The sequence below is a fragment of the Poecilia latipinna genome, unplaced genomic scaffold, assembly GCF_001443285.1.
Source record: "Poecilia latipinna isolate Pla-1442-1.1 unplaced genomic scaffold, P_latipinna-1.0 Scaffold1781, whole genome shotgun sequence".
Lineage (NCBI taxonomy): Eukaryota > Metazoa > Chordata > Actinopteri > Cyprinodontiformes > Poeciliidae > Poecilia > Poecilia latipinna.
In genome coordinates this window covers 87,717-112,128 of record NW_015114397.1, presented here as the reverse complement: position 1 = coordinate 112,128, position 24,412 = coordinate 87,717, and the positions used below count along the sequence as shown (strand labels likewise).

The 24,412-nt window shown below is 38.3% G+C and overlaps 1 protein-coding gene across 4 annotated transcripts in view; it reads right to left on the bottom strand.

The window, feature by feature from the left end:
- The window catches only part of chchd6a (coiled-coil-helix-coiled-coil-helix domain containing 6a), a 115,635-nt gene that overhangs the window by 50,634 nt on the left and 40,589 nt on the right, over window positions 1–24,412 (bottom strand). For 3 of the 4 annotated variants that reach the window (XM_015061121.1, XM_015061123.1, XM_015061124.1), the window contains exons 5-7: window positions 24,193–24,216; window positions 22,101–22,184; window positions 13,900–13,970 (exon numbers count right to left, since the gene is read on the bottom strand). In XM_015061121.1, the coding sequence (XP_014916607.1) occupies window positions 13,900–13,970; window positions 22,101–22,184; window positions 24,193–24,216 (179 nt within the window). The remainder of the gene's footprint in view (window positions 1–13,899; window positions 13,971–22,100; window positions 22,185–24,192; window positions 24,217–24,412) is intronic. The other variant, XM_015061122.1, reaches the window with a different exon arrangement.

The following is a 24,412-nucleotide window of genomic DNA, read 5'->3' as shown; positions in this document are numbered from 1 at the left end:
TGTTTTATATTTAAAGTTTTTAAAGCATGTTTAATCTCACTTCTTCTAGTGTAACAATTCTTCAAGACATAAAAAAAGATCTGCTGAGAATTGAAGTGTTTAAATAGAAAAGAAATGACAAAAGAAAGATGAAAAACAAGTCACATCTCCACCGATGGGAACCTGTTTAACAACGAGTGGGGTGGATGGTACGTGCTTCACTGTAAATCACACAATTAGCTCTAAATCACACTTAATTGAGTGGGTAGACTCATTCTGATCAAATACAGCAGAAAAGTGAGCTCTGAGAGATTGAATTAGCTGAGCTTAATTTGATATGTGGGCTGTATTATCATTTTTTTTCTCTGGCTGTCTATCTGTGTGAGTGTTAAGGATGACGGGCTTTGCTGCCTTGACGTCTTGCTTTAATAGATCCTGACTGATTGAAGTAGAGACAAGCAAGCTACGTACGCCCACACAGGTACAAGGAGGCACGTGCACAAACGCACACACTCTGTCACACTTTAGACATCAAAAATCACACACACACTTTATGTGGCAACATGTTAATGCTTTACTAATTGTACACACACCTGCTCTGAGAGGAGTGTTTAACGGCACGTTTAATTGAAAGAAAAATTAAAGACTCATTTTGCTTTTGACTGTGGAGGAGAGCTGATCTCAGTCATTTCAATTACAGCATGCCTGTATCTGCTTGGACGCCAACAATAACAGAGTTTATCTGGGTGGCGATGCTTAGAGAGGAAAAATACATGTAAATGATGAGAGAAACAGGAAAAAAAAAAATTGAAATAAAACGATGGAGAATGCAAGAACAAAGGATCCAGTGGCGTTCCTTTAGATAATTGTTTTAAAAAGATGACAGCCTATCAGATTCCCCTGTTCGTCCACACAAATGCTTCTTCTTTATGTTGCCCGTTTAATCTTCCTTCTTTCACTCTTATTTATTTTGTCTTCCCTCCAACTCGGGTCTTTTTTGCTTTTCCGACTCTCCTCCTCCTTCGTGGTCACCGCATTAACTACACAGACAGTGCGACACCAAAGCATGCCGTCTTTATCTTCCCCTTACCCCCCTTCTATTTGAGTCCACAGAAGATAAGGAACTCTCCTTTAATTTGAAATAAATGGCCTTCATCAGGGAAGCTGAAGCCTCCTGATAGTGCTACGAGGTTTATTAAAGGCGCTTGAAGCAGAAAATTGGTTCAGCCACAGCAAAAAAGCTAAAGCTCTGTCCACATGCTACACCAAATTGAAGGTGAAGCTTTAAATCAACAGTATTAACTGAAGCGCTTGCAGAAATAAATAATAAAAAGCGAGCTGGATGTGGCGAGGGTTTCTTTTTGCCCCTCTCAGCTGAGTGGCGTACAGAGCCGTAGTTGTTAAATGTTTTAATGCGTGAGGAAGCATTTGTTATTTGTAGGGGAGGGAGCTCTCCACGCATCTGTAAGCAGCAAATATGACAAAACATAAACAGCGAGATTAGTTGCTTAATTAATGGCGTGGTTCTTTATATTTAATCGCCGACGGAGAAGACAGTAGTGGGCGGAACAGACGAAGCCTCAGACTTCTGGACCAAAAACCAAGAAAAAATAAAAAAAAGATGGAAATGAAATGAATGAAGACAAACTGGAGAACAGAGAAGACACAAAAACACCCAGCAAACTACAAAGTCATCTGGCAAGGCTACAAAGCTGATAAGGAAGATGCTTTTATCGCCACCGAGTCAAGCTACGGATGAAGAGTGATGCTTTTGTGTCTCCCTTAATGGCTCTGGCTAAACATATAAAGCACTGTTTTTCACCACGCATCATTTTATTTCTGTCCTTTCAACTACAGAGGACAGGAATCTGTACTGTGTTTTAGAGTAATTAGAAAATCTTATTAACATCTCAAAGAGTCAGACCCACACAAAAGGCAAACAGAGAAAAGACCATTTCAGACTTATTTTATGACTATGACAGGCTACGAATTTGGGTTTCTGGCTTCATATTTTATTTTCATACAGTAATCAGACTGTGGAACCTTAGTGAAAGAAAACGGTAGAAAAAGCTAAACTCATGCACCAAGTTAAGTTGAGAACACTGACAATTAGATGATTTAAACACATTTAGCTTAAATAATTGCCCATCTCTGATTTTGCTGGACGATAAATTGTCCCAGAAGTTATTGCGATGAATATTTGTTTTGAGAACATTTTCAACTAATAAAATGGTGATGACATAATTATAAAACACATTCTCAAATATCAACTTTAAATTTTAATGAACATTTAAAAGTGGAAGAAATTTTAAACATCTAAAATAAATAAAACAACAGAAACAACAAATAAAATAAACTATAAAGTCTCTAAACAAAATTTTAAAAAATCTAGTTGAGACCAAAGCAGCAGACTGAAGACTTTTATCCTCCAGTTTTTGGTAGAAAGAGATAAAAGAGAAAAACAATAACTCTTTCAGATGGAAATTATTGACCTCGTTTTAATTCATTATGATTGATTTATTGCTTGTTGTGATTGGGAAGCCCTAGTAAAGATGTGGATATTCAGTTTTTATTACAGTAACAGAATCTTGCACTGAAGAATTTAATTTGAGTACATTTGATCTACGGAGAAAATAATTGTTCTGAATCAAAACAATCACTGGTGGAGCAATTACTGGTTCCCCAAACAACTCTGAATTTGTCCACCGGGACTTTTTGTTTCCCTGGGGTATAAATAAGCGATGACACAGAAGCCCATTTCTTTTAGCTGCAGGTCCAGGACAATTATCTTCTCACCACATATAGTGAGCAGGAGGGTAAGAGGGATAGAAACATCTCAAAAGCTCCCTATTAGAGAGCTGTGGCAAAGAGTGGTATCCTCGGATCACCATAGCAACCAGTGGAAAATTGTGCTTTGGTCAAATGAGCAACCAACACTAGTCAGGTTTGGCATGAGACAAGGCCCGAATATGTTGAAAAGCTTGTTGGATAGTATGGAGTCATGAATGTCTGGTAGATTCCAGAAGAAAACTGAAAATGGGTCGGCTCTATCAGAAGGATAATATACAAAATCTATGGCATATAGAAATAACTTACTGGACATAAAATGGACCTTTTGTCATGACCATGTCAGTTTCCTGACCTAAATCTTGTCAAACACCTGTGGGATGAGCTGAAGAGAAAAGCAGACTCAGACAGTCTACAGAGAGATTGTGCAAACAGAAATGGTACAAAAGATGCATCTCTCTGTATGCGTCCAACTTGTGAAATGTTATAAGCTTTGAGTAAATGCTGTTCAGCTGGCTAAAAAGAGCTGTACAAAGAATTTTTAACAATATAATTACCATTATTATTCTACAACAGGATTTTTGTTTCCTAAATTAAAAAGTTTTACTCCAATAATGCTTGAATTATTCAACATGTTCTGTATAAGCAGCAGCTAAAGTGGACATAATGTAGCTTTATCATTTTAACTCTCCTGCAGTGTTAGAATGATACTAAGGAGGAGAGCTGCAAATGTCATGGTGGGACAGCCGGGAAGCAGGTAGGATTGTCCTGTCAGACCATCAGTTCCCGAAACTACAGTTTGATCTCGCCAGACCGTGCACATGGTGAAAAGATCAGAGTTTAACTGACCTCATCTCTTAAGACGTCAGGAGGGTTAAAAAAATCATTAAGGGTGTTTATAATCTCAGGACATAAATTTGTTAGTGTGTGATTTATTTCACACTAAACAAACAACTCAAAGGGTCCAAGCTAAGTTTAAACACCAACAGAGTCAACCATGTTAAGCAACAATAACTGGACTTATGGATAATTAAGTCTTGCTAATGCTAACTAATATTTATCAGGCTATTAAAATGCTACAAATTTATACAACTGAGAGTCATCTTCATATTGTTAAAGCCCAGTTCACCAGTCAGTTAAAACTAGGATCTGCCAGTCTGTGTTTTGTGTCCGTCCTCATACACTAAATCTGCTGAACGTATGGCTGACTGCAGCCGCCATACATCACACCTTGCTCACAGTTCCAGTTCACACCAGCCTCCTTTGCTCCTGTGGGTATGTACTGTATGTGTTACAGGGCTTGAAACAATCCACGTCTGCTCTGCTTACAGTAATATACAACACTAGTACTGCTGAGTACGGTTTTTTTGTGTGTGTGTTTGAGAGACGGTTAGACAGTTGACACCTTAACACCCCAGACTTAACAAGGAGCAGAGGCACTGAGGTTCTGTCTCAGGTCTTTGCTTAGATTTTGTAAAGGCACAATTTTCAGATCGTATTGACACACAGAGCAATTTTTATGGCTCACACTTCTTTGTCTGCTGTGAAGTTGCAAATGAGTGAATAAAAGCCAGTAAAAAAAACTTTAAAAACCTACAGAAAGACTGCTGATTGATTCATCAAGACTACTTCAAACTAATACAAAAAAGTCTCACTGCTTAGATCAATTGTGCCCTAAGTGGGTCCTGGAGGCCCGGCATCCTGCATGTTTTCGTTCTCTCCCTGGTGGTAGTAACAACCTCGTCAGCAGGTCAGTGTTCTTTTTAGGCCTTTCAATGAGCCATCATTTGGCCCAGGTGTGATAAACCAAAGAGAGAATTAAAACATGCAGGATGCCGGCCCGCCACGACCGACTTTGGGCACCTCTGGCTTAGATGAAAATAATAAAAAGAAGATTGATAGAGAAATTTAACACCATGCTGTTCCTCCTCTTCCCCTAGTAATTTCAGGTGAAATTAATCCACTTGGTATCTTTGAGTAAATCCATACAGATTTAGGCCAGTGTTAAAAGAGCAGGAAACCATATGCAATATTGTTCACCAAAAGAAAAGTCACTTTTTTCCTTGAGTTCTTTAAACTCTAACTGCTTAAAGTGAAACAGCACATATATGCTGAACCCAGTTTCTGACCCAAATCTTAAATCTAAACTTGGGAAACAGTGGTTCTGAAAGGATAAAAGCAGACCGAGTGAAAATCATGGAGATCTTGTTAGTAAAAGATAATAAAAAAAAAAATGAAACTCTCCCTGGACTACAAGCAGAACCTTGGATGGGATCAGCTGGAAACGCTGCATCCTGCTGCATGGTGTGTGCAGACTGAATAAGATAGGCTGATCTCTAACATTACCCAACATAGTAAGGACGTGCTGGTTCTGTAACATTTAGATAATTTAAGTAAACTTTTCACTTGTTTGTCTGCGTAGGAGTTGCTTAGATTGTTTTGTTCTATGATGCCATTTCAGGAAATTAAAAAAATAAAATAAAATAAAGTCTGCTGAAACTACCCTAAATTAACACAGTAATTATATATCACTAGCCATCTCTAGTCAGACAAAGAATGTATATCCATGTATTCTTTAGGGAGATTTACAGATATAAAAATTTGGACTTGGCTCAACTCTCTTACTGACAAAGAATCAGACAGAACAGGTGAGACGATCCATTCTCCTGATGAAAAAAACAAGACTCTTCACCTGTGCATAATATGAACTGGCATCAGCAGGTGAACGCAGTGTCTCCTGTACTGCTGCTCAGAAAATACATTATATTATAGATAGTAATGTCCTTGTTGGATTCACACACTGATAAGTACCTTCATTTAATTGTGACCAAGCCGTTTTTCTTTGAAATCAAATGTCACCTGAATGTTTCACTGTGTTCACAAAACCATTAAACTGAAAATCTTGTTCTGTATTTTTTAATCTTTGCTTTGTTGACTTTGTACTTTTAATTAAAAGGGGATAACAAGGATTTACAAATAATGACTTTTTATTGTTATTTTCTTTCTTCATGGCATTACAGAAGTGCGTAAATTGACTAATTACACTTTGACAGATTTAGCCTCTCGTTAAACTGGGTTAATTACCTGCTGTCTCTGACCTTAGATTGATTACTTTTAAATTATTTTTCAACTTTTACGAAAGTCAAATCTCAAATTTATAGCAGATGCATTTTTTTTGTAAATTCCAATTTGCTGAGTTTGAAAAGGAAAGAATGTAATATTTTGTACTGATTTGTAAAAGCCAAGATGTGCAAACTACTAAATGGATCCAAATATAAAACCATATGGCCAGGCAAACAGGCTCCGTCTTATCTACTGAGGCAGGAATTGACTTTTGACATGTTAGACGCTCAGGATTCCCAAGCAGACTGCTTTACCATTACTGGTTTGATTAATCCCGGTGCTGTGGTGAAAAAGAGAAAGGGAGAGATGTTAACAAGAGGGAGTGCAGGAAAGGTGAAGTAGAAAACAGCTAGACAGAAAGGGTTGCTTCTTATCTTCAGCTTGTAGCTTGTATGCACCTGCACCTTGACAGCTTTTCAATTGACTGACGGTACACATCCTCTTCTCCTCTATCTTGTATCTGTACACTCCTTCAATCATCCTCTACCATCCCTCCGTACTTATCGCATCCACAGCCAGGGAAAGAGGGTCTTCTATATACTGGTGCTCAGTCCTCACTTTGCCCCTTGTAAACGTACACGAGGAGATCACAACAACGGCTCTGATGAATGAATGGGCCCGCATTTAACGAAACAAATCAAGTTCTAATGTTTTTTTTTTTTTTGTATTCTGTCCCACTGACATGAGGAAAGACCACAAAGAGTTGCTGGTAATTTTCCAAAACGATAATGAATTGTTGAGAGCAACTTTCAAGGATCATTATTCTACCATTAAAATTCCATTAAATATTGATTATCCAGCAGGATCTAGTTTTAAATTGTATGGTTGTTTGTTTTTAAACTGTAAGAGTTGTTTTTTTTATTGTTACGTTGTGTTTTAATGTACAACACTTTGTATCAGCTGTGGTTGTTTTAAAGTGCTTTATAAATAAAGTTGGTATGGTATGGTATGGTGTGGTATCGTATCCAAGCTGTGTGCGCATGAAAGCGATCTCGTACTCCACACAACCTTACAGACCTGTAAAGGCCTTTGCGCTTAAAAATTAGAAAATAATAATTTTAGACAGTTTTTTTCACAAAACAATAATTTGGGGAAAAAATATAGGAAACAAAAAAGTGTAAATAACCTGGTAGCAAAAGGTGCAGTCCTTTAAGTTAACACTTTAATGAAACAAGTGACTCAATTTCATAGTCTTTATTGTAAAGTTTAAATCCTGTCTAAAAAACCATCCAACCTGAGCCAAACCCACAGTCATTGTGTCTGAGCCTGATGCGACCCGACTAACTTTAATTAGAGGCCCGAGTCCAAAGTAAACCAGACATATTTTTTTTATTAAGATTTTACTGCCTTTGTTTTCAGGCTCTAATTTGAGTAAGCAGTGTAGCTTTTTGGATAATTCAGTTTTGTTGTTTAACGTTTTCCATCTCCTTTTTGGCCGTGCAGGGTGAGTCAGGTGCAAATCTTCTGGGATGTGTGATTGATAGGAGCGGAACAGGGCGCAGCTGCAAGTGTTTTGCGCAATGCGCTGTGCTTGTGCTTGTCTAATTAACTTCTGCACCTTAATTTCTTTAGTTCTTCAAAAGGGTAAACTCTCTACTCCTCTATATAGACTATGGATAAGTAAATTAACATAACTTTATACTGTGCATTCCTGCTTAATTTTCTATGTGCTGTTTGTTTTCTTATCTTAATAAATGTGCCACAGAAGCCCAAGTTTGACTTAATCTGACCATCAAGCAAATAATTTTGGCCTCGCACAAATGACAGGTGGGGTTTGGGTCAGGCCCGGGCCATAAGCCTAAAATCTACTTCTTAGGTAGCATCTATTAGCATCCTACATGTTGACTTGATAATATTTTCAAAATTCTTCTAAATTTATCAGCTTGTGGGAACTTGTGCTGTCAAAATGTATTTGTAACTTTTGCTAATTTCATGTTTTCTGAGCCCCCAGTTCCATCTGAAGAAAAACAACCCCAGATTGTGCTGATATTTCTATCACAGTTTTTTACTTTGGTTATCCCTTGATCATGCTGTGTTTTAATAACAATAAGCTTGGTTTAACCAAACCACAATACATCCTCCCACAAAATTTTAAACCATTTTAAACAATTTTAAATAGGTACAGATTTTCTCTTAGAAACAATAATTCTTGCAGCTTCTCCCGTGCTGCTGTCAATCTTCTGAACAGTTTTTGCCTTGTGTGACGCAACACTGTAACACCTTATCTTTTTAGAAATTGTGGAGAATAAAAAAATAGTTGGTTTTTTTTGCTCTATGAAAGCCACTGTTTTAGCTAACATACTGCAATTACGTTAATGTCTGGAGAACCTTCCTGAGACAGTAGTTCTTTATTGCAGATTATTTTTTTAATTTTGGTTTTGGTTTATAATTGAATTGTACAGAATATATAATACATTAAGCTGGGAAAAATATCATGTATCATGTATATTTGAAAGGGTCACTTTAAGTTACATCTAAGACTTTTGAAAACTTTTACAGTTTAATTTTAGTTGATTCTTTACTCATCAACTTTTTCACCATACAATTCAAAAGTTTGTAATCACATACAAATTCCAGTTTTTTCCCCAAAGATAAGCACAATTTCATGCAATACACAAACATTTCATCCAGTTTAAAAACACTGTAGAAAGATGCAATTTTTCTTCAGAGGCTTATTATCAGCATCTGCCAGTCCTCTGCATCAATAGTGATACTGCTAATCACTGATAAGCTAACTGATTATTAGAAAACCCTTCACACAGCTGAAAACTGGTGTATTAATGAGGGAGCAGCAGGGGTGTAGCATTCTGTAGGTTAGCTTAGTGTCTGAATAATCGGAAGGTGTTTGTTTGTTTACAGGCTCCAAGTGGCAAAAATACAAAATTAACTTTGTTAATTTTGTTGTAAGTCTTTCTAAAGGAGGTTTCAAGTATTCATAGATTTCAGTTAGATGCTGGCAGTTCCATGGATGCCAGATTTTCCACTGGACTCCTTTCAGAAACAAGTCCAAACAAGTACAAAAAAATGGAATCGTTATGGAAATCTGCAGTAATATTTTCAGTTCTGACTCAAAGAAATCAGCCGTTAGTGAACATCTTAGGTTTTCTGGGAGTTGCTTCCAGAGCTGAGGAGAATAAATCACACTCATACAGTAAATACAAGACCTCGGTAAATTTGCATTGTTACATTGTGACAGAAAATTGTTACAATCCAACATACAGGATCCCACTCAGGAAACCGTAACTCAAAATTTCCTTCAAAATTTATAACTGAAGCATGTTGTTAGATTGAATCATAAGTAGAAGGCATTTTTTAACCAGGGCTGTTGATTTAGCTTGCTGATGTTTGCAGTGTTTACGGCGCTACTGCTGCACAATCGTATCCTTGACAGAGGCTGGGAGTCTATCTGACAAAGGCTGCTAAGCCTTACTCAAACACTAGTATAACAGACAGCTGGTTTAGTTAGGACGGCTCGGATGATAACCTGGCCAGTATGACATGGCCATCTGCCCAACTCGTCTTGGCCTCATTCTAATGCTTTATGCTCTGGAGAGAAAGATTTCCTCCCGACACATTCACATGCAACATATATCTAGACTAGAAACATAACAGGAATCGGGCAAGTCAATTCCTTTTATTTTGTAAATCAACAGCTAGATGTACTTTGTCATCTTCACATGACAGATATTTCTTAGGGAGAGAACATTCTGAACCAGATTTTTCGGGGATTAATGGTTGTTGTGTCAAATGGCAGAACCACCACAAACTCTATTTCTAAAATGTGTTTTCTATGGTGTTAGTCTGATTTTAAGGTATTTGGTTCAGTCAGCAGTGAGTGACTAGGCAATCTGTACCTGTAGCATTAAAGGCACCGACTAGGTTTTTAGGGCTGCCAGGAAGATGAGAAAACATATATACAAAAACAAAACAAAAAAAACTAAATTTTTAATCAGAAAATATACATTTTTAATAAAATCTATATTTCATATCATATATACACAACGAATTCAAAAGTGTTAGATTTCCAGTGTTGGTGTTGTATGTTAAATTCAACACTTGTTTAGTCTAATTCAACAACATGAGTGTTAGGGTGCGTTCACACTGCAGCCTGAAGTGACCCAATTCCGATTTTTTGGCAATTCCAATTATTTTGCCATGGCCGTTCACACTGCCAGTAAATGCGACTTGTATGCGTTCTGCAGTGTGAACAGGCAAACAACCTGAAAGTGTCCTGCATGCGCACTACAGGGCGCAATAGCATCAGCATTCTCAGTGTTCTGCAAACTGCCATAAAAAGAAGTGCTCAGTGTTGGCAGACGTAAACATGGTTGCTGACGGTGGAGCATAGCTTACATATTTGAAGTTGTTGTCCGGCCGGAGCATATTAACAACTTAATCCTCATATAGTCCGTCATGGTTGTTGTTGTTCTTCCCGCTTTGCGCGTATCAGGTCGCAGAAGAGTGAGGTTTGTTGAGAATTAGTGACATTCAGTTCGGATGAATGCGACCTGAACGTTAAGTCGCATTTGAATTGGATGTGTCGGATATGGGTCACATTCGAAAAAGAATCCGACCTGTGCTGTTCACACTGCCATGAAAGGTCAGATACAGGTCGCATTACGTCAAAAAAATAGGAGTTGGGGCACTTCAGGCTGCAGTGTGAACGCACCCTTAGTTTCCCTAAAGAGCTGGTGTTATTCCAGAGTTAAATGAAAGCAATTCTGTTTGGTGTTGATTTCTAAATTAACACCAACACCAACAGCTCCTCCCATAACTGTAACGTATTTGTGATGTCACATGTTTGCCCGAGGAGACAGCAGTATGGCGTCTTGTCTGGAGCTTATAACAAGGTAAGTTCCATGTTAAAATGATCATGTTTTTGACCATTTTTTATGGATGCATTGATTTTCTGTTTGCGCAAGAGTATCGATTCATATACATAGTTCGCTTAACATACATTTAGTTGTTTGGACATCACGGTATACATGACTGTTAATTATTTTTGTTAGAAGCTAAAGCTAACCAAGCATGTAGCACAAGGTGTCATTAAAACTGTCAGAAAAATCTGAAGGCCATTTGAGTTGACATTATTTAGCTGCGTGGTCGTTTTCTTTAAGTTTTTGGCTTGGTCCTATTGAGTTCCTCTCACACATACAAAAAATGTCTCTCACACATACAAAACCGAGTTTTTCACATACAAAAAAATTAGTCTCTATTTTATTAGTTTATATGTGCAATCTTAGTCTTAGTGTGAGAAAAAAAATTGTTTGCATGTATGATATTTTAGTAGTGTGTATGCATTTTTTGTGTTTTGTGTGTGTAAGAGAAAAATTGTATGCGTGTCTGATATTTTAGTAGTGTGTATGCGCAAATTTAGTATTTTGTGTATGCTTGAGAGAAAAATTGTATGTGTGTGTGTGATATTTTAGTAGTATAAATGTGCAATTTTAATATTTTGTGTGTGTGTATGAGCTTTTAGTAGTATGTGAGAGACAAAACATAGTTTTTGTCCTAAACTGCCTCTCATAAAAATGGACCATGCTCATTCAATTTGTGGTCACAGTGAGATCTGCAGAAAACTTTTACTTACATTTCCAGGAGTAAAATAGTGGACCATTTGTCTGTCCAATGTTCTGTGTTTCAAGGAAAGGGTTGGTTATAGAGACAGTCCACTGTGACAAATGAAAAAGATCTGCTGTTTTTAACAGAAGATCACAATAATTTCTAATAGAAGACTGACTTTAATCATGTAAAAACTATAAAGGACTTTGAAAAACAAAAACTAAACTACTTTGTTTCTATTAAACCTCCATTTCATACATTGCATGTCCACTGAGAAGAAGAATGTAAAATTCGCTCTGCATAGAGACAAAGGAAGTTACTTTTTGCAGTAAAATGAGAGTTTGACCATCTTGGGCTGAAAGTTCAGTGCTCCACATACTAAATGCCTCCTAGTTGTCAGATAATAATTAGTTGAGTTATTCAGATAAAAGGTTGGCAGTTTGAAGCAGCTTCAAGCACTCAATGTGCAGAGGTGAGCGAATCAAGTTAAGTTATGTGACTCATATAGGCAGCATCTACAGGAGTTTCATACGATAGGTGCTTATTTGTGGTATATTTGTTGTCTCTGAATTGTGACATTTTTGCCACATCATTCTTGCAAAGTATCCAAGAAATGTTTGGCAGCATAGGTTAGCTAGTGAATAAATTGTGCTGCAGTACCAAATGTGCATTAAGGCAATATTAGAACACTGTTTACTTAAAGTACTTTCATTATGATGTATAAGAAGGTGCTGCATTTCAGTCTAAGTTTTAATATACAAGTAAGTTTATTAATGGTTTATTCATTTCTTCTTTCTTATCGTTACACAATTATACATTTAAAAATATGAGCCATTCAGAAAAGGTTAGGGATATTCTAGTTTCAGAAGAAATGTCAGGATGAACCTAAAATACATAAAACCTAATGTGACCTTCTCTAAACCTTTAAATGGGCATGTCCTACTGTTCAGTGTTTCTGTATTTTTGAACAACTTGTTGTTCTTTAACAAGGAGATAAATTACAAAATTCACAAGTGTTTGATACACAAATCAACCAATACTTTTCCTGGTTCAATCGGAAATGGTATTTAAACAGTTCTACTCATTATCACATTCTGACATCATCAAACAGGATGCTCTCAGATGGACCAGCCCTTTCTACCTGAATAACATAATTAATCCAGTCATTATATTCCTGCATCAACAAGACAGGCCTAATGTCATCTTCATGGAGACAATACTCCAGCTCCATTTTTAGGGAACGTCTGCTGGAGACTCGGGTACCGGGTATGGAGTGGGCCACACCTTCTCTAGACCTGAATCCTATAGAAAACCAGTGGGATCAGCTGAGTCATAACTCTGGACCCCAGAGCCACAATGACCCTGAGGGCCCCCTTCAAGAAAAGTGGGATGCCATGTCTCACCAGACATGCTGTTCACAGGTAAGTCGACCTGTGAACAGCATGAGATAGAGGCATTGACAACAACAGTGGAAGTATACCCTCCACCATTGAAGGCTTTTCTTCCAGTTATATTGTTTGAACTTTCAGGAAATCCTATTTGTATGCTTCTCCTTAAATGCTGTACTTTTATATACTATAATATAATAGTAACATATCGTTTTTATTTTATCCATAAATGTAATGCCTTAAGTTTTAAGCCAAATAACTTTTTGTGAGTAGTGCATATACTGAACTTTCTATTGTTTCATACTTTATCTATTAAGAAATATGGAAACAACTAAATAAAGAGCATTCAAAGTCACAGCAAAAAAAAGAATCAAAAATTTAAACAGAAACAAATTAAAAATCATCTCTGCTTAGCAACATGGGGAGAACTTCATTAATATAAAGTGAAAAATTAACCCAAAAGCAGAAAAGCCTGGCCTCAGGGATGAGAACACTTCCTTGTAGTTTCTCTGAGGACTTCAGCTTTTTGGCTTTTTTCATGTTGAGGGCTCTTGTCGTTTAACAGCAAGTCAAGGTTTGGTCTCTAATGACAATTAAATTTGTGTGTTGTACACTCTGCAGTGACAATAATTAGGTATCTTTTTTCCGGCTGTGGCTCATTACACTTCCAGAGTGAGAAGTGATGATGGTGAAACAGGCTATTGTTGAATTCTGTTTAATTAAAGCAACCAATTAAAACATTTATCACACGGGTTAGTTTGCTCCAGAGACTGTAAACATTTAAGTAGGTAAGACAAAAAAAAAATAGCTGCCTCACGCTATTCATTAGTCTGTTGGGTTAATGCAATTCTGCATGCGGAAGTTGGTGGAGTGTTTCCAGAGGCTGCAGGTTGTAATATTTCCCAGCTTTTGTAGCTACAAATTGGGTTTGTGGTTGTTAAAGTGCACATAGGCAGGAATGAGTGTGTGCATGCTCAGACACATTTGTCAAACTTTCTCTGTTGGGATGATGACTCAGGAAAAGCGAGGGCATTTTGGATGATTTGTGTGCACATCTCACCTGAAGCTTGCTTCTGTCACGGAGGCGGTTTGGTGGAATTGATCTTTACTCTCCTTGAATCTCTCAAAATTCTACAGAGATTTTTGCCAAAACAACAAAACAAGACAGAAAGAAAAAGATTGTTAGTCAGATTATTAGAGATACATTTGTTTGCCTTTTGAACATGCAGAAGGGAAATAAAAGCATCACATCTTTTGACGATTCGTGCAGATAGAGCCCTTGAGATGGAAGTGTTTGCCCAGTAAACAACATTAATAACATATCAGATAAAATATTCACCCTTTTTAAAAACAACTCACATTTTTTAACTCATAATTCCCTTGCCTTCACTCATTTCTACCTTTTATTTTGTTTCCTTGAAATTTTGTTTTGCTCATCTACAGCTGCTTTCTTTAATCTCTCTACTCCATTTTTCCTCATTCCAGACTACAGACCAAAACAACTCAACTTAATATCCATCCATCCATTTTCTGCTTATTAAGTCCACAAAACGTGTTTTGTGGACTTAATAGCATTTCTTTATCATAAAACTAACAGAATGTTGACAATTTCTACATGCAACCTGAATAAGTTTTACAGTCCCTTGCTGTAGAACTAAATCTCGGCGCTGATAAGCTGCATTACTCATACATTCTTATTCTTTTTTGTAGAAAAATCAAGATTTCTGCCTTCGCAGTCTGTCTGGTGAGGACCAAAACTTGTGCATGCCGGCAGTGGTATTATGAAAAAACAATCAGCTAATCCACAACAACTGCAGCCTCTCCTCTGCAGATCCCCTGAGCTTAGGCCTTTCAACACGTGGCATCCCCCCAAATATTTACCCAGCAAACTGCACCGTCTTGGAAAGGAAAATGTGGAGGAAAAATCAAACTGAAAGCACTGCAAGGCAGGTATTATAAGAGAAAGAGGAGAAAAAGTAATGGCTAAGGGTGGAAATTGAATTAATAAATGTGATGTGTAAATAATGAAAAAATTCATGTAAAATAAAAAGATTTCTGTGCTGGTAAAAGATTACAATGTTTTATGGCGGAGATTATATTAGATCAACTTCACCAGGTTTTAACTATAGGCAGAAACTAAGTTGATTCGTGTAAATCATTCATAGGCGTCCTTGGTTTTAAGTTACTCAAGGAACACCTCAGGGCTCCGTGCTCAGACTACCACAAGGAGGTGCTGTGTGAATTTTCACCATTATGCAACACAAAGCTGCATCTGTGTGTTAAGTAACTAGATACTTGATAATGTACTAACACAGACGCCTGTCTAAAATAGTTGAAGGTCTGTACCACAAGTACATTTTTATTGTTCCATTTGTTTTTTTCAGAAAGCATATCTAAAATATTCAAAAACAAATGCAGCATGGGAAGCTGGATTACTTGGCTAAATGCTAGTTGACATTTAGCCAAGTTAGAGGCACCCAAACATTTTGATCAATAAAATGCTTAAAACTAGAAACGTTTCCTAGATCTAAATCTTTATTGCCTCGATGTATCGACTAAAAATAATATTCCACCTGCACCCCATTATTGTCTAATTTAAGCATAACATTTAGCCATTATACTGCAAGTAGTGTGAAATGTTTGTTCATGCATTTTTTTTTGCTTCTTTTGCCCCTAAAAACAAACTAATAAACTCCAACCTTTATCCTTTCCTAAAGTGTCACTGTTCTCCTACACGATGTCTTTTAACACAAAAGTTAGCTTTAGCATTGCAGCAGCCCCATAGGGGTATTCATTTATCCGTTTCCCTTTCAAACTCCAGACTACGCGACAGTGTTGTGTTTTTTGACGCGCTTTGGGGAAAAATAAGACGCTAATAAGTGGAGCATCTTAAAAAGACTGATTAACAGCAAAGACTTTTTTAAAAGGAGGGGAATTCAAAGGCGTGGAATATTATAAACAAATACGTGGAGCCAGGGAAGAACAAAGCTGACATGGGGAGTCAAGAAGCTCGTTAGATGTAAAAAGGTGGAAGCAGCTGTACTTTGCATTCATCAGCCATCAATAGCCAAACAGATTTCTGCTTCCCCACTGATTATGATTGCAAGCAATAATTTTCACCAGCTGTCTACACATGTTTGCAACCAACCTACACCTACAGGGGCACGCCTCTGAAATGTTATACACGGGGAACTCTGGCATGGATCCCCCAGTTTCTAAACCAATTAGACATATTTGTTTCTTCGGCTAATTTCTAATAATGTTAGAAATTCATCAAAAATTGCTGCAATTACTGTAAAAAGGCATACCAATCAAACAAAATAAAGCCCATCACACAGGTAACAGAAAGGAATACTAATGAGGTTCCTAATATGAAAGCTTATGGAAGAACAAAAAACAATAAATTAACAGATTCCTGCTGAAATCTGGGATAAAACTTCAGATTGAACAAATGATGCTCTTCAGGCAGATCCAAAAACTCTCAAGGTCTCATTTCTCTTGCTCTCCTGTCTGTGTTCCTCCTCCGTCTCTCCCCCTCACATACATATGCACACATTCTTTGATCCTTCGGAAACCGTTGCAAAGGTGTGTAGAGGCTTTTAACCCCCACACACCCACCTTTTCTCTGCTTGACCTGACTGCAGCAGCAGCGCTCACTGAACAATACAAAAGGAGGGCATGTTTGTGTCGTTATGTTGTTTTGCGTCCTGTGTGATATGCTTGCACCGTGTTATCAAAAGTACTGTAGCTATTCAAGGTCATGTAAACATCTGCACTCATCGAGCAACATTTCAGCAACTTGGTCCATTCAGGTGTCTAGGCTTGGTGAAAACAAGTTGCTGAAGCTCAAAGGGAGCATCAGAATGGGGAAGAGGATGATTTGAGGGGCTTGAAAGCTTCTTCCTGCTGGCCCTTTGCACGTCACACCACACTCTTCAGAAAGCCATGACAGGTGTCCAAACAGCTTTTGATACTGTTTGATACCGTAAATATTGTCATAGCGTGCTGCGCGGTTTAGTGTACAAACCAAACTTCTCATTTTATTGTAAACCTTTTGATGAGGAAAGATACGCCGACAGATAGCAGCTATCAGGACAAGCAGCCCTCGGTGTAATCACATATTCACAGAGAAAATTTTTACTAGGTAAGGAAATTACTAGTAAAATCTCCTTACTTACTTGCATAGTAACTAAAGTAAGCAATCAAATATTGCCTTGTGGAGAAGGTACGGGTCTAATAATTAGTAACCATGGAGAAGACGGCCCACTAAGTAGTCAACTATGTATGGAAAAGTCTGTTCAGCATCTAGAGTTTAGTATGCTTTTAAAGGGCCAGTATTATATAAAATGAACTTTTTTGAGATTTATATATTATAAAGTTATTCCCTCATCAAAAACATACCTGGAGTGTTGAATTCTTAGTCTCCATGGCAACCATTCAGCTGTGCAAAACGCTTGGGTGGACCCAAGTCGACAAAGTTGATGATTTGATGAAATCAACAACAACACTGCAGACTTGAAGTACCCAGGAGAGGTAGTTTTGGAAAAACTCTGTCACCTGGCCATCACGATTTGATCCCTCTAGCTGCTGCACTGACTAACAGACGCTGAGATGAAGAGATAACAGTGTTACTCACTTTCCATCATGGTAATAATGTTATGCCTGAACGGTGTGTGTAATACATCATAAGGTAGCAGACAAAATTGGGAAAGGTATTTTTCATACAAATTCACATTAGAATCATAATAATTTTCAAGTGCTTTTTTTTGTCTCTCAGCACCTTCTTCTGGACTCTTCAGACTTTAATAAATGCTGCTGCAGAGACTTCACTGTGGGTGTTTACCACTGTTTGAGGAATGCACAAGTACGTCTTTAGCCCAGGACAAAATAATGAGGCAACAGGAATGTTAGTGGCAGCTCTGCAATGTTTAGTACCATTAACTTATTATGAAACTCATATCTTCATCTCCAGATGGGGTGCAGCCTCGGTGGAAACGCTGCTAACAAGCTAAACTAATAAGCAGATCCGAAGCTTTCGGTGCAGCATATTGAGCAGATAGCTTTTTGCGGGATGAAAGCGTTCAACTTTGACTTGGTGTGCATAAGGCCCAGAGTGGGTACATTTCCATGAGAAAGTGCAGCACAGCAGAAAAGTCAAGTTTTAATATGGTACTTTGGAGAGGGGGTGGGGGAAAATCAAGGTATTGATCAAAAGGCCAGAATGTCTCCATCTTGTCGGGATCACACAATATCTGCAATATGTCATCAGTATATGCATAAATATATACATACACATGAGGATGTGCACTAAATCTTCGTATTTTGCGTGGGAGGATAAGCCGCCAAAGTGTTTATCTCTTCGTTTTATAATGAAGACATGATTTAAGGTTAGCATAAAACATCTGCTGGAACAGAATGGAAGTTAATACCACAACCTCCCAAATGTTGGAAGCTCAACAATAAGGAAGTGTCTGCACCTTTCCATGCAGGAATTCCCACCAGCCCCCTCGCCGCCTGGCCACGAATAAAAGCAGTGCCACTGTGTTTGATTTGGAAGAAAGCAGTGGATGTGTGTTTAGTGTGCAGATATTTCCAGTGCTCTTCGAAGAGGCCTTCCTGACAGCCTGTCAAGCAACCTGTCAGACTTGGAGGAGGATTATTATCTCTTTCTGTACGCTCTATTTCCACAAGCTTCAAAATACGCTCCATTATGACAGGAGTGTGTGCAAAAGAGTCAGAAAGACAGCAAGACCACCAGTGAGAGAAACAGGAGAAAATAAAAAAAGAGGGATTAGATATTAAATGGTGGGGCCTGGAAGTTAGAAAATGTCGACAACTCATAAAAACACCAGTACACGAGGAAATCAGGAGTAAGAAATTTAAAAGAAACGTGCTTTTATCTGACTGGTAATCCAAGACAGACCTCAATAGCTCAACAACAGGGCTGTTGTAAATTATTATTTTAGTAATCGAGTCATCTATTGATTATTCTGATGATTATTTAAAAAATAATAATAAAAAAATAATAAAATGAAACATTGGTAAATTCTGCTATAATAGCAGTATTAATATTGGATATCAATATCGGCCCAAATTTTCCATATTTGTGCATCCCCAACAATTACTTTTTTGTAGCTTAGCAAACTGACCTACAGCAATAATAGCAATTTTTTTAAGTCAACCTGGAGAAAAATTACACAAAAATCAGAAATTGTATTAAATTTTAATAATAAAAATAATAAGGCAGCAGCTCTCTGTTGTATTCCACGCATCACACCAGATGCTTAAAGGAAGCCTGTCTGTCCCCAACATGACGAACCGGACACATCGGCGGGAAAAGATGACATCAGGTCCCTCTGCATTGTGCCAATAGCCAGCAGTGATCAGCAACTCATTGACGGTGCAACAATCAGCTATCCAGACGAAACACTTGGCACTAAATATTAAAACATAATTTAACAAAGATTCGAGGCAGATAATTTGCCTCGAGAAATTGTAATAATTGAGATAGTCGATGAATTGTTACAGACCTACTCAAGAGTGGCTGAAAGTACCGTTTCATTCCTAACCTTTTGTAATCTGTGAATTGGCTAAGGTTGGATTGTCAGAATATCTGACATTAAAATATAATCAATACAAAAACATTGGAAGTGGTGTTAAAATCCATATAAATGTAGGCATTTTCATCTTGCAGGTTCTCAAAAGGTAAAACATGACTGTTAGCTTTATTGGTTACTCTAAACTTCCCTAAGGAACAGATACATGTGTGCATGGCTGTTTGTCGTGGTGTTGCTGTGATGCAATGTGACGGACTGGGAACCTGTCCGGTGTGGACACTGACTCTCGATCAATTACCACTGGAGACGGCCGCCAGCCCACCCTGCAGCAGATGTATGGACTGGAATCAATTTCTCACTCTTTTTGAGTAATGAAACCATTGTCATACTATATATATATTTTATCTATCAGAAAAAGTCCTATTCTTCCAATGCAACTATCAGTATAGAGCATACACAGTCTTTGATTATAGTGGTACAGATTTTACATTGTTTTACATGATACTGTATATTTTAAATAAAATCAAAATGCCGTCACCATGAACTGTCCAGGACCGACTGGGCTGCATTTTGAGCAAAGGAGTCCATGACTGCAAATAAACTGAGCGCTCAGAACGATACATGAATCTGCCCATACTGTACATGCGCACCTGAGTACACAGTATCGATGCAAATAACATCTCACTCCATCTTAACACACGCAGTCACACACAGACACACAGAGAGGTCTGTCTACAAACATCCTAAGCTCCATAGCAAACACAGCTTGTGCCACCCATATGCCAGCCTGCCAGCCACTGACTCGATCTCCAAATCCAACCTGTTACTAATGAGATGAACACAAATAGCCGCCCGCATGACACCAAAGACCTGCATATGACTCTGCCTTTGCATAAGCATGGATGTGATGTGGCAAAAGAAGGAAATATTTCTTTGAGTTTTTCCACGTCTTGTCAAGCTACAGAGTGGTCTGTGTTTTCCACACGCCAGCCGCTCTACAAAACTTCACCAAAACATTTTTTTAGAAATTGCCTTGTTTCTATTGAGTAAATTTATTTTCATAATTTCAATTATGCTATTTGAAAACACAGCTTATGTCAGCCTCTCGATTTAACAATTACCCAAATACACAGTTTTTAAAACCACCTAAAGTTCATGGTGCTTTATGTATTTTAGGGAGTTTTCACAGATGATAGTCCAGTACACTTGGTTCAGTCGGGAGCCAAAATTGGAACATTTGATACATTTTTAAGTTGGCGTGGTTCTCTTTCACGCTGCACTGTCAAATGATCCAAACCTGTTGAAAAACCTGTTCACCTTCTCTCCTGTGGTGGCGCTGCAACAAGAACCACTAAAGGAAACAACACAAAAATCTCTGAACAAGACACTGAGCGCAACTTCCTTCCTCACAAAATGTATACAGAAATGGAGTGGAGTCCATTGTAGGATTTCTCTTTTGTCTGTAGTAAAAAACCAGGCGTTCCTCGTGCATTTATTTTGGCTCTACTGACCCACAATACCCTGTGCTGTAGTTCACTTCCTGCTTTTGGAGCGGTCTCCAGCGGTCTTCCACATATGCATACAAATTGCCCCAGAGTTCACTTCAACCAAACTGAGACCTAAGAGTTTGCTTTTTCGGTCCTCATCAGAGTTCAATGGTGCATTCACTCCTCTCCAAATGAAACAGACTTTGTAAGCAAACCAACCTGATTCAATTAAAGCTCTGGACTAAACAGGGCTGGTGTGAATGCAACCTTATTCTAAGGTAACAAAAAAAAATTACCGGTGTACTGAACTTAAGGAGTCTGCCCAAAGACTGCTGGCTGATTAGAACACAGACTCTCCATTTACTCTGCATGCTGAACAGGCCTGAATTAACCAGGGTAAACAGAACACAATACCTAGGTTTTCCACATAATGTCCTTTAAAGGTCTTTTCTATTTGAGAAATGGAAGACAGCTTTCCCCGGAGAGCACATTGTAAAGGTTCTCTGCATGGCGTCTGGTGAGACTGAGACTTGACTTGAAACTGCACCTTTCCTACCCGGCAAATGTCAAACAGAAGATGAAAGGAAATGGAAGGTCTTGTAAAGGCTCTCCGGAGATGCTCCGGCTGGCTTCAATCTTTGCTGCCTGTTGAATTGCACCAGAAAGGCCTAAGGGAGACGCTTCTTCTACGTAATGTTTAGTTGTGAACCTATTTTGATGAACAAGCTTGTTTAAATGTACTCTACATTACTTTTTCACATGGGTGGGAGGAACGTTTCAGACCATTTTATTTATCGCTTTACAGCTTTCTTTGCTGCACAAAATCACCTTTAAAGCTTATTATTATGCATGCTGTGGAGCAACCTGCTAGTGCAGCTTATAGCTCAACATTGGGAAGACTACAAGCAATGCATCACACGTTTTGCCATAATAATGCTGTAGAGAAAATTTACATGAATCCTTTAAATCATTATACATGCAAGTACGTTTGCACACAGAAATGCAAAAAGCCTGTTTGACCTTGGGATTATGTGACTACAGTTGATTATGCATCTGCTGGAAAGTGCACATGTGAAACAGCTTTTCCTGTCCAGATTTTCGGTGTTCTTCTGCGATATGCTGCTCAGCACAGCAGGCCGAGGCTTCTGTGAACGCTTTTGAACAAGGCAGGTTTCTGTAGGTCTGTGAAAAATGTGCGGCTCGTGTGAATGTCGTACCCTCTGCTCCAGCTGAGCCAGCTGCTCCTTGTAGAAGGCATCCAGCGCTTTCAGCTGCGAGTCTTTCTTCTGGAGCTGCTGAGCCTGCAAGCGGAATACACACAGAGACAGAGCGGTCGGCTGAAAAGGCATCGGAAAAGGTCATGTGGGTATCATGCGGTTGGTTCAAAACAATAAAGTTTTGTTTTGCTTTTATTTAATTTATTTTGTCCCTATCTGCAATTTCTTTTACTTGGTAATGAATCTAAGTGTTGTTTTGCAGATTTAATATTCAATAAATTATTGTTAGAAACATAGCGTAATGCTAGAATACAATTTCACGACTCTCAACTGTTCTTTTTTAATACGTCTTATCTAAATCAAACAATTTCCTAAAACACTCTCCATGTGAAATGGTTGAAGGCTGGATGACGGTTGATTTTGTGTCTGCTGAACCATTAATGTGTTGATCATATCCTGTCATTAATCTGCTGAAACACCCCGGGACAACCATTTCAGTTTTCTGACAGAATCCATCAAATTTTGATTATTTATTCAAAGGTTTCATGTTTGCATGCACTAACAAACCTTTGAAAGAAAATCAGGCCATAGATCATAGATCCTCCACTAAAGTGGTGTTTTTACACACTAACCCCACCTGCTCCAGAACAAATAAGACAGAATTACAGTGGACTGACTATTATAGTAGTTCAAACCCCAAATAAACCCTAATGCGCATTAATACCCGCTGTAGAGACTGTCCTAGAACTACAGCAGAAATGAACATGGATGGTCTTCCTTGTCATCCATTTTTAAAAATGAATGAATGCATGTAAATTCAGGTTGATAGAGGCAGCCGTGCTGCATGAAGCAGTAACACCAAGAAGGTCAGCCTGGAAAGTCATTTGTATTAATCTCCGTGGCAACTACTGGGACGAGAAGACATAACTGCACCGTTCCCAAGCCTCAACAGGTGATCTAGCAGCTTCCAAAGATAGCATCACTCGATAGACACAGCTATCTAGATGTGCTGTGGTAGGAAAATCTGACAAGGTAGAAGAAATGTCATAAGTATGTTTTTACCTTTATTGGTATAGTTTTAGCATCAAGCCAAAGCATCAAGAGATGTTCAGTGAGGGAAATCCATGTAATATCCTGTATTAAATGATTCATATTCACATCTGACCTTTACCACAAAAGAATGTGGTTTGAATACAAGTGTGGTCTGTGTCCCGGCAGATCTTTATGCACAGCAGCGGATTAACATTGGATTAAAAGAGTTAACACTGTTTCCTTTCATGTCACCGCTGGTTTTAAAAATCCTGCTTCAAAGTCTCTTAAAAAGGCCATTTACTTGCAAGAATGCAGTTTTTATTTCCATCCAGCATTTTGTTGAATTCAAGGTCTCCAAAAGATTATGTATGGCCAATGACTTCTCAGAGGTTGGACTCCACAGCATGGCCGAGCGTTGGAAATTCACACACCACAAAGGGAGAAAAAAGCCGCAACCTTCAAATCAAAAGTTTGCTTTTCCACCTCCGTCTCTATCTGTTAGCGCATCTCTACATATCTATTTCGTGTGCTTTAGTGGGTGGATGCATGCTACAATTACCCTGATGTGCTGAAAAGGAACACATAGATTCACAAAAGCCAGCACATCTGCAAAAGAACGCTGATAAACATTCAACAAGCATGCAGGACACTTGACAAAGAAGGGAAACTTAGATTTTTTTAAAGAAGAGTCTTTACACATGCAATATGGAGACATACTTGGAAATGTTGCAAGAAACCATGAAAAAAGAGCAAGGTCAAACAAATTAAGCATGAAAGATGGACAGGAAGAAATAAAAGCAGCAAGGGGCTTCATTTGATTCCAATTGAATCTGATCAGTCATTAAGTGAATCTTACACAAACATGCTCCATATTCTAGATATTTTACTCCTCTAAATGTTGGGATTTTCATTCCAACAGAAATTAACAATTACTACAATCAGCATATTATGAAAAGCAGTTTCTTTGTTTTTTTGCCTGTCTAGCCCCACTACATGAGAAACAAAGAAGGGTGAGGCGGAGATGAAAAGGCCAACAGAGCAGGACTGTCATAAAACTTACCATGGCCTCCATTTCATCTGCAGACTACAAACGGAAGTAGAGAAAGAGCAAAGAACAGCAGTGAGAGGAAGCTGTCTGCCACACATTTCAGCTTTTGGGTTGTGCATATTAAATGCAATACAAGGGAAATTAGTACTATAGACCAGTGGTCCCCAACCCCTGGTCCGTGGACCAATTGGTACCGGGCCGCGCAAGAAATAATTAAATATTTCCGTTTTAT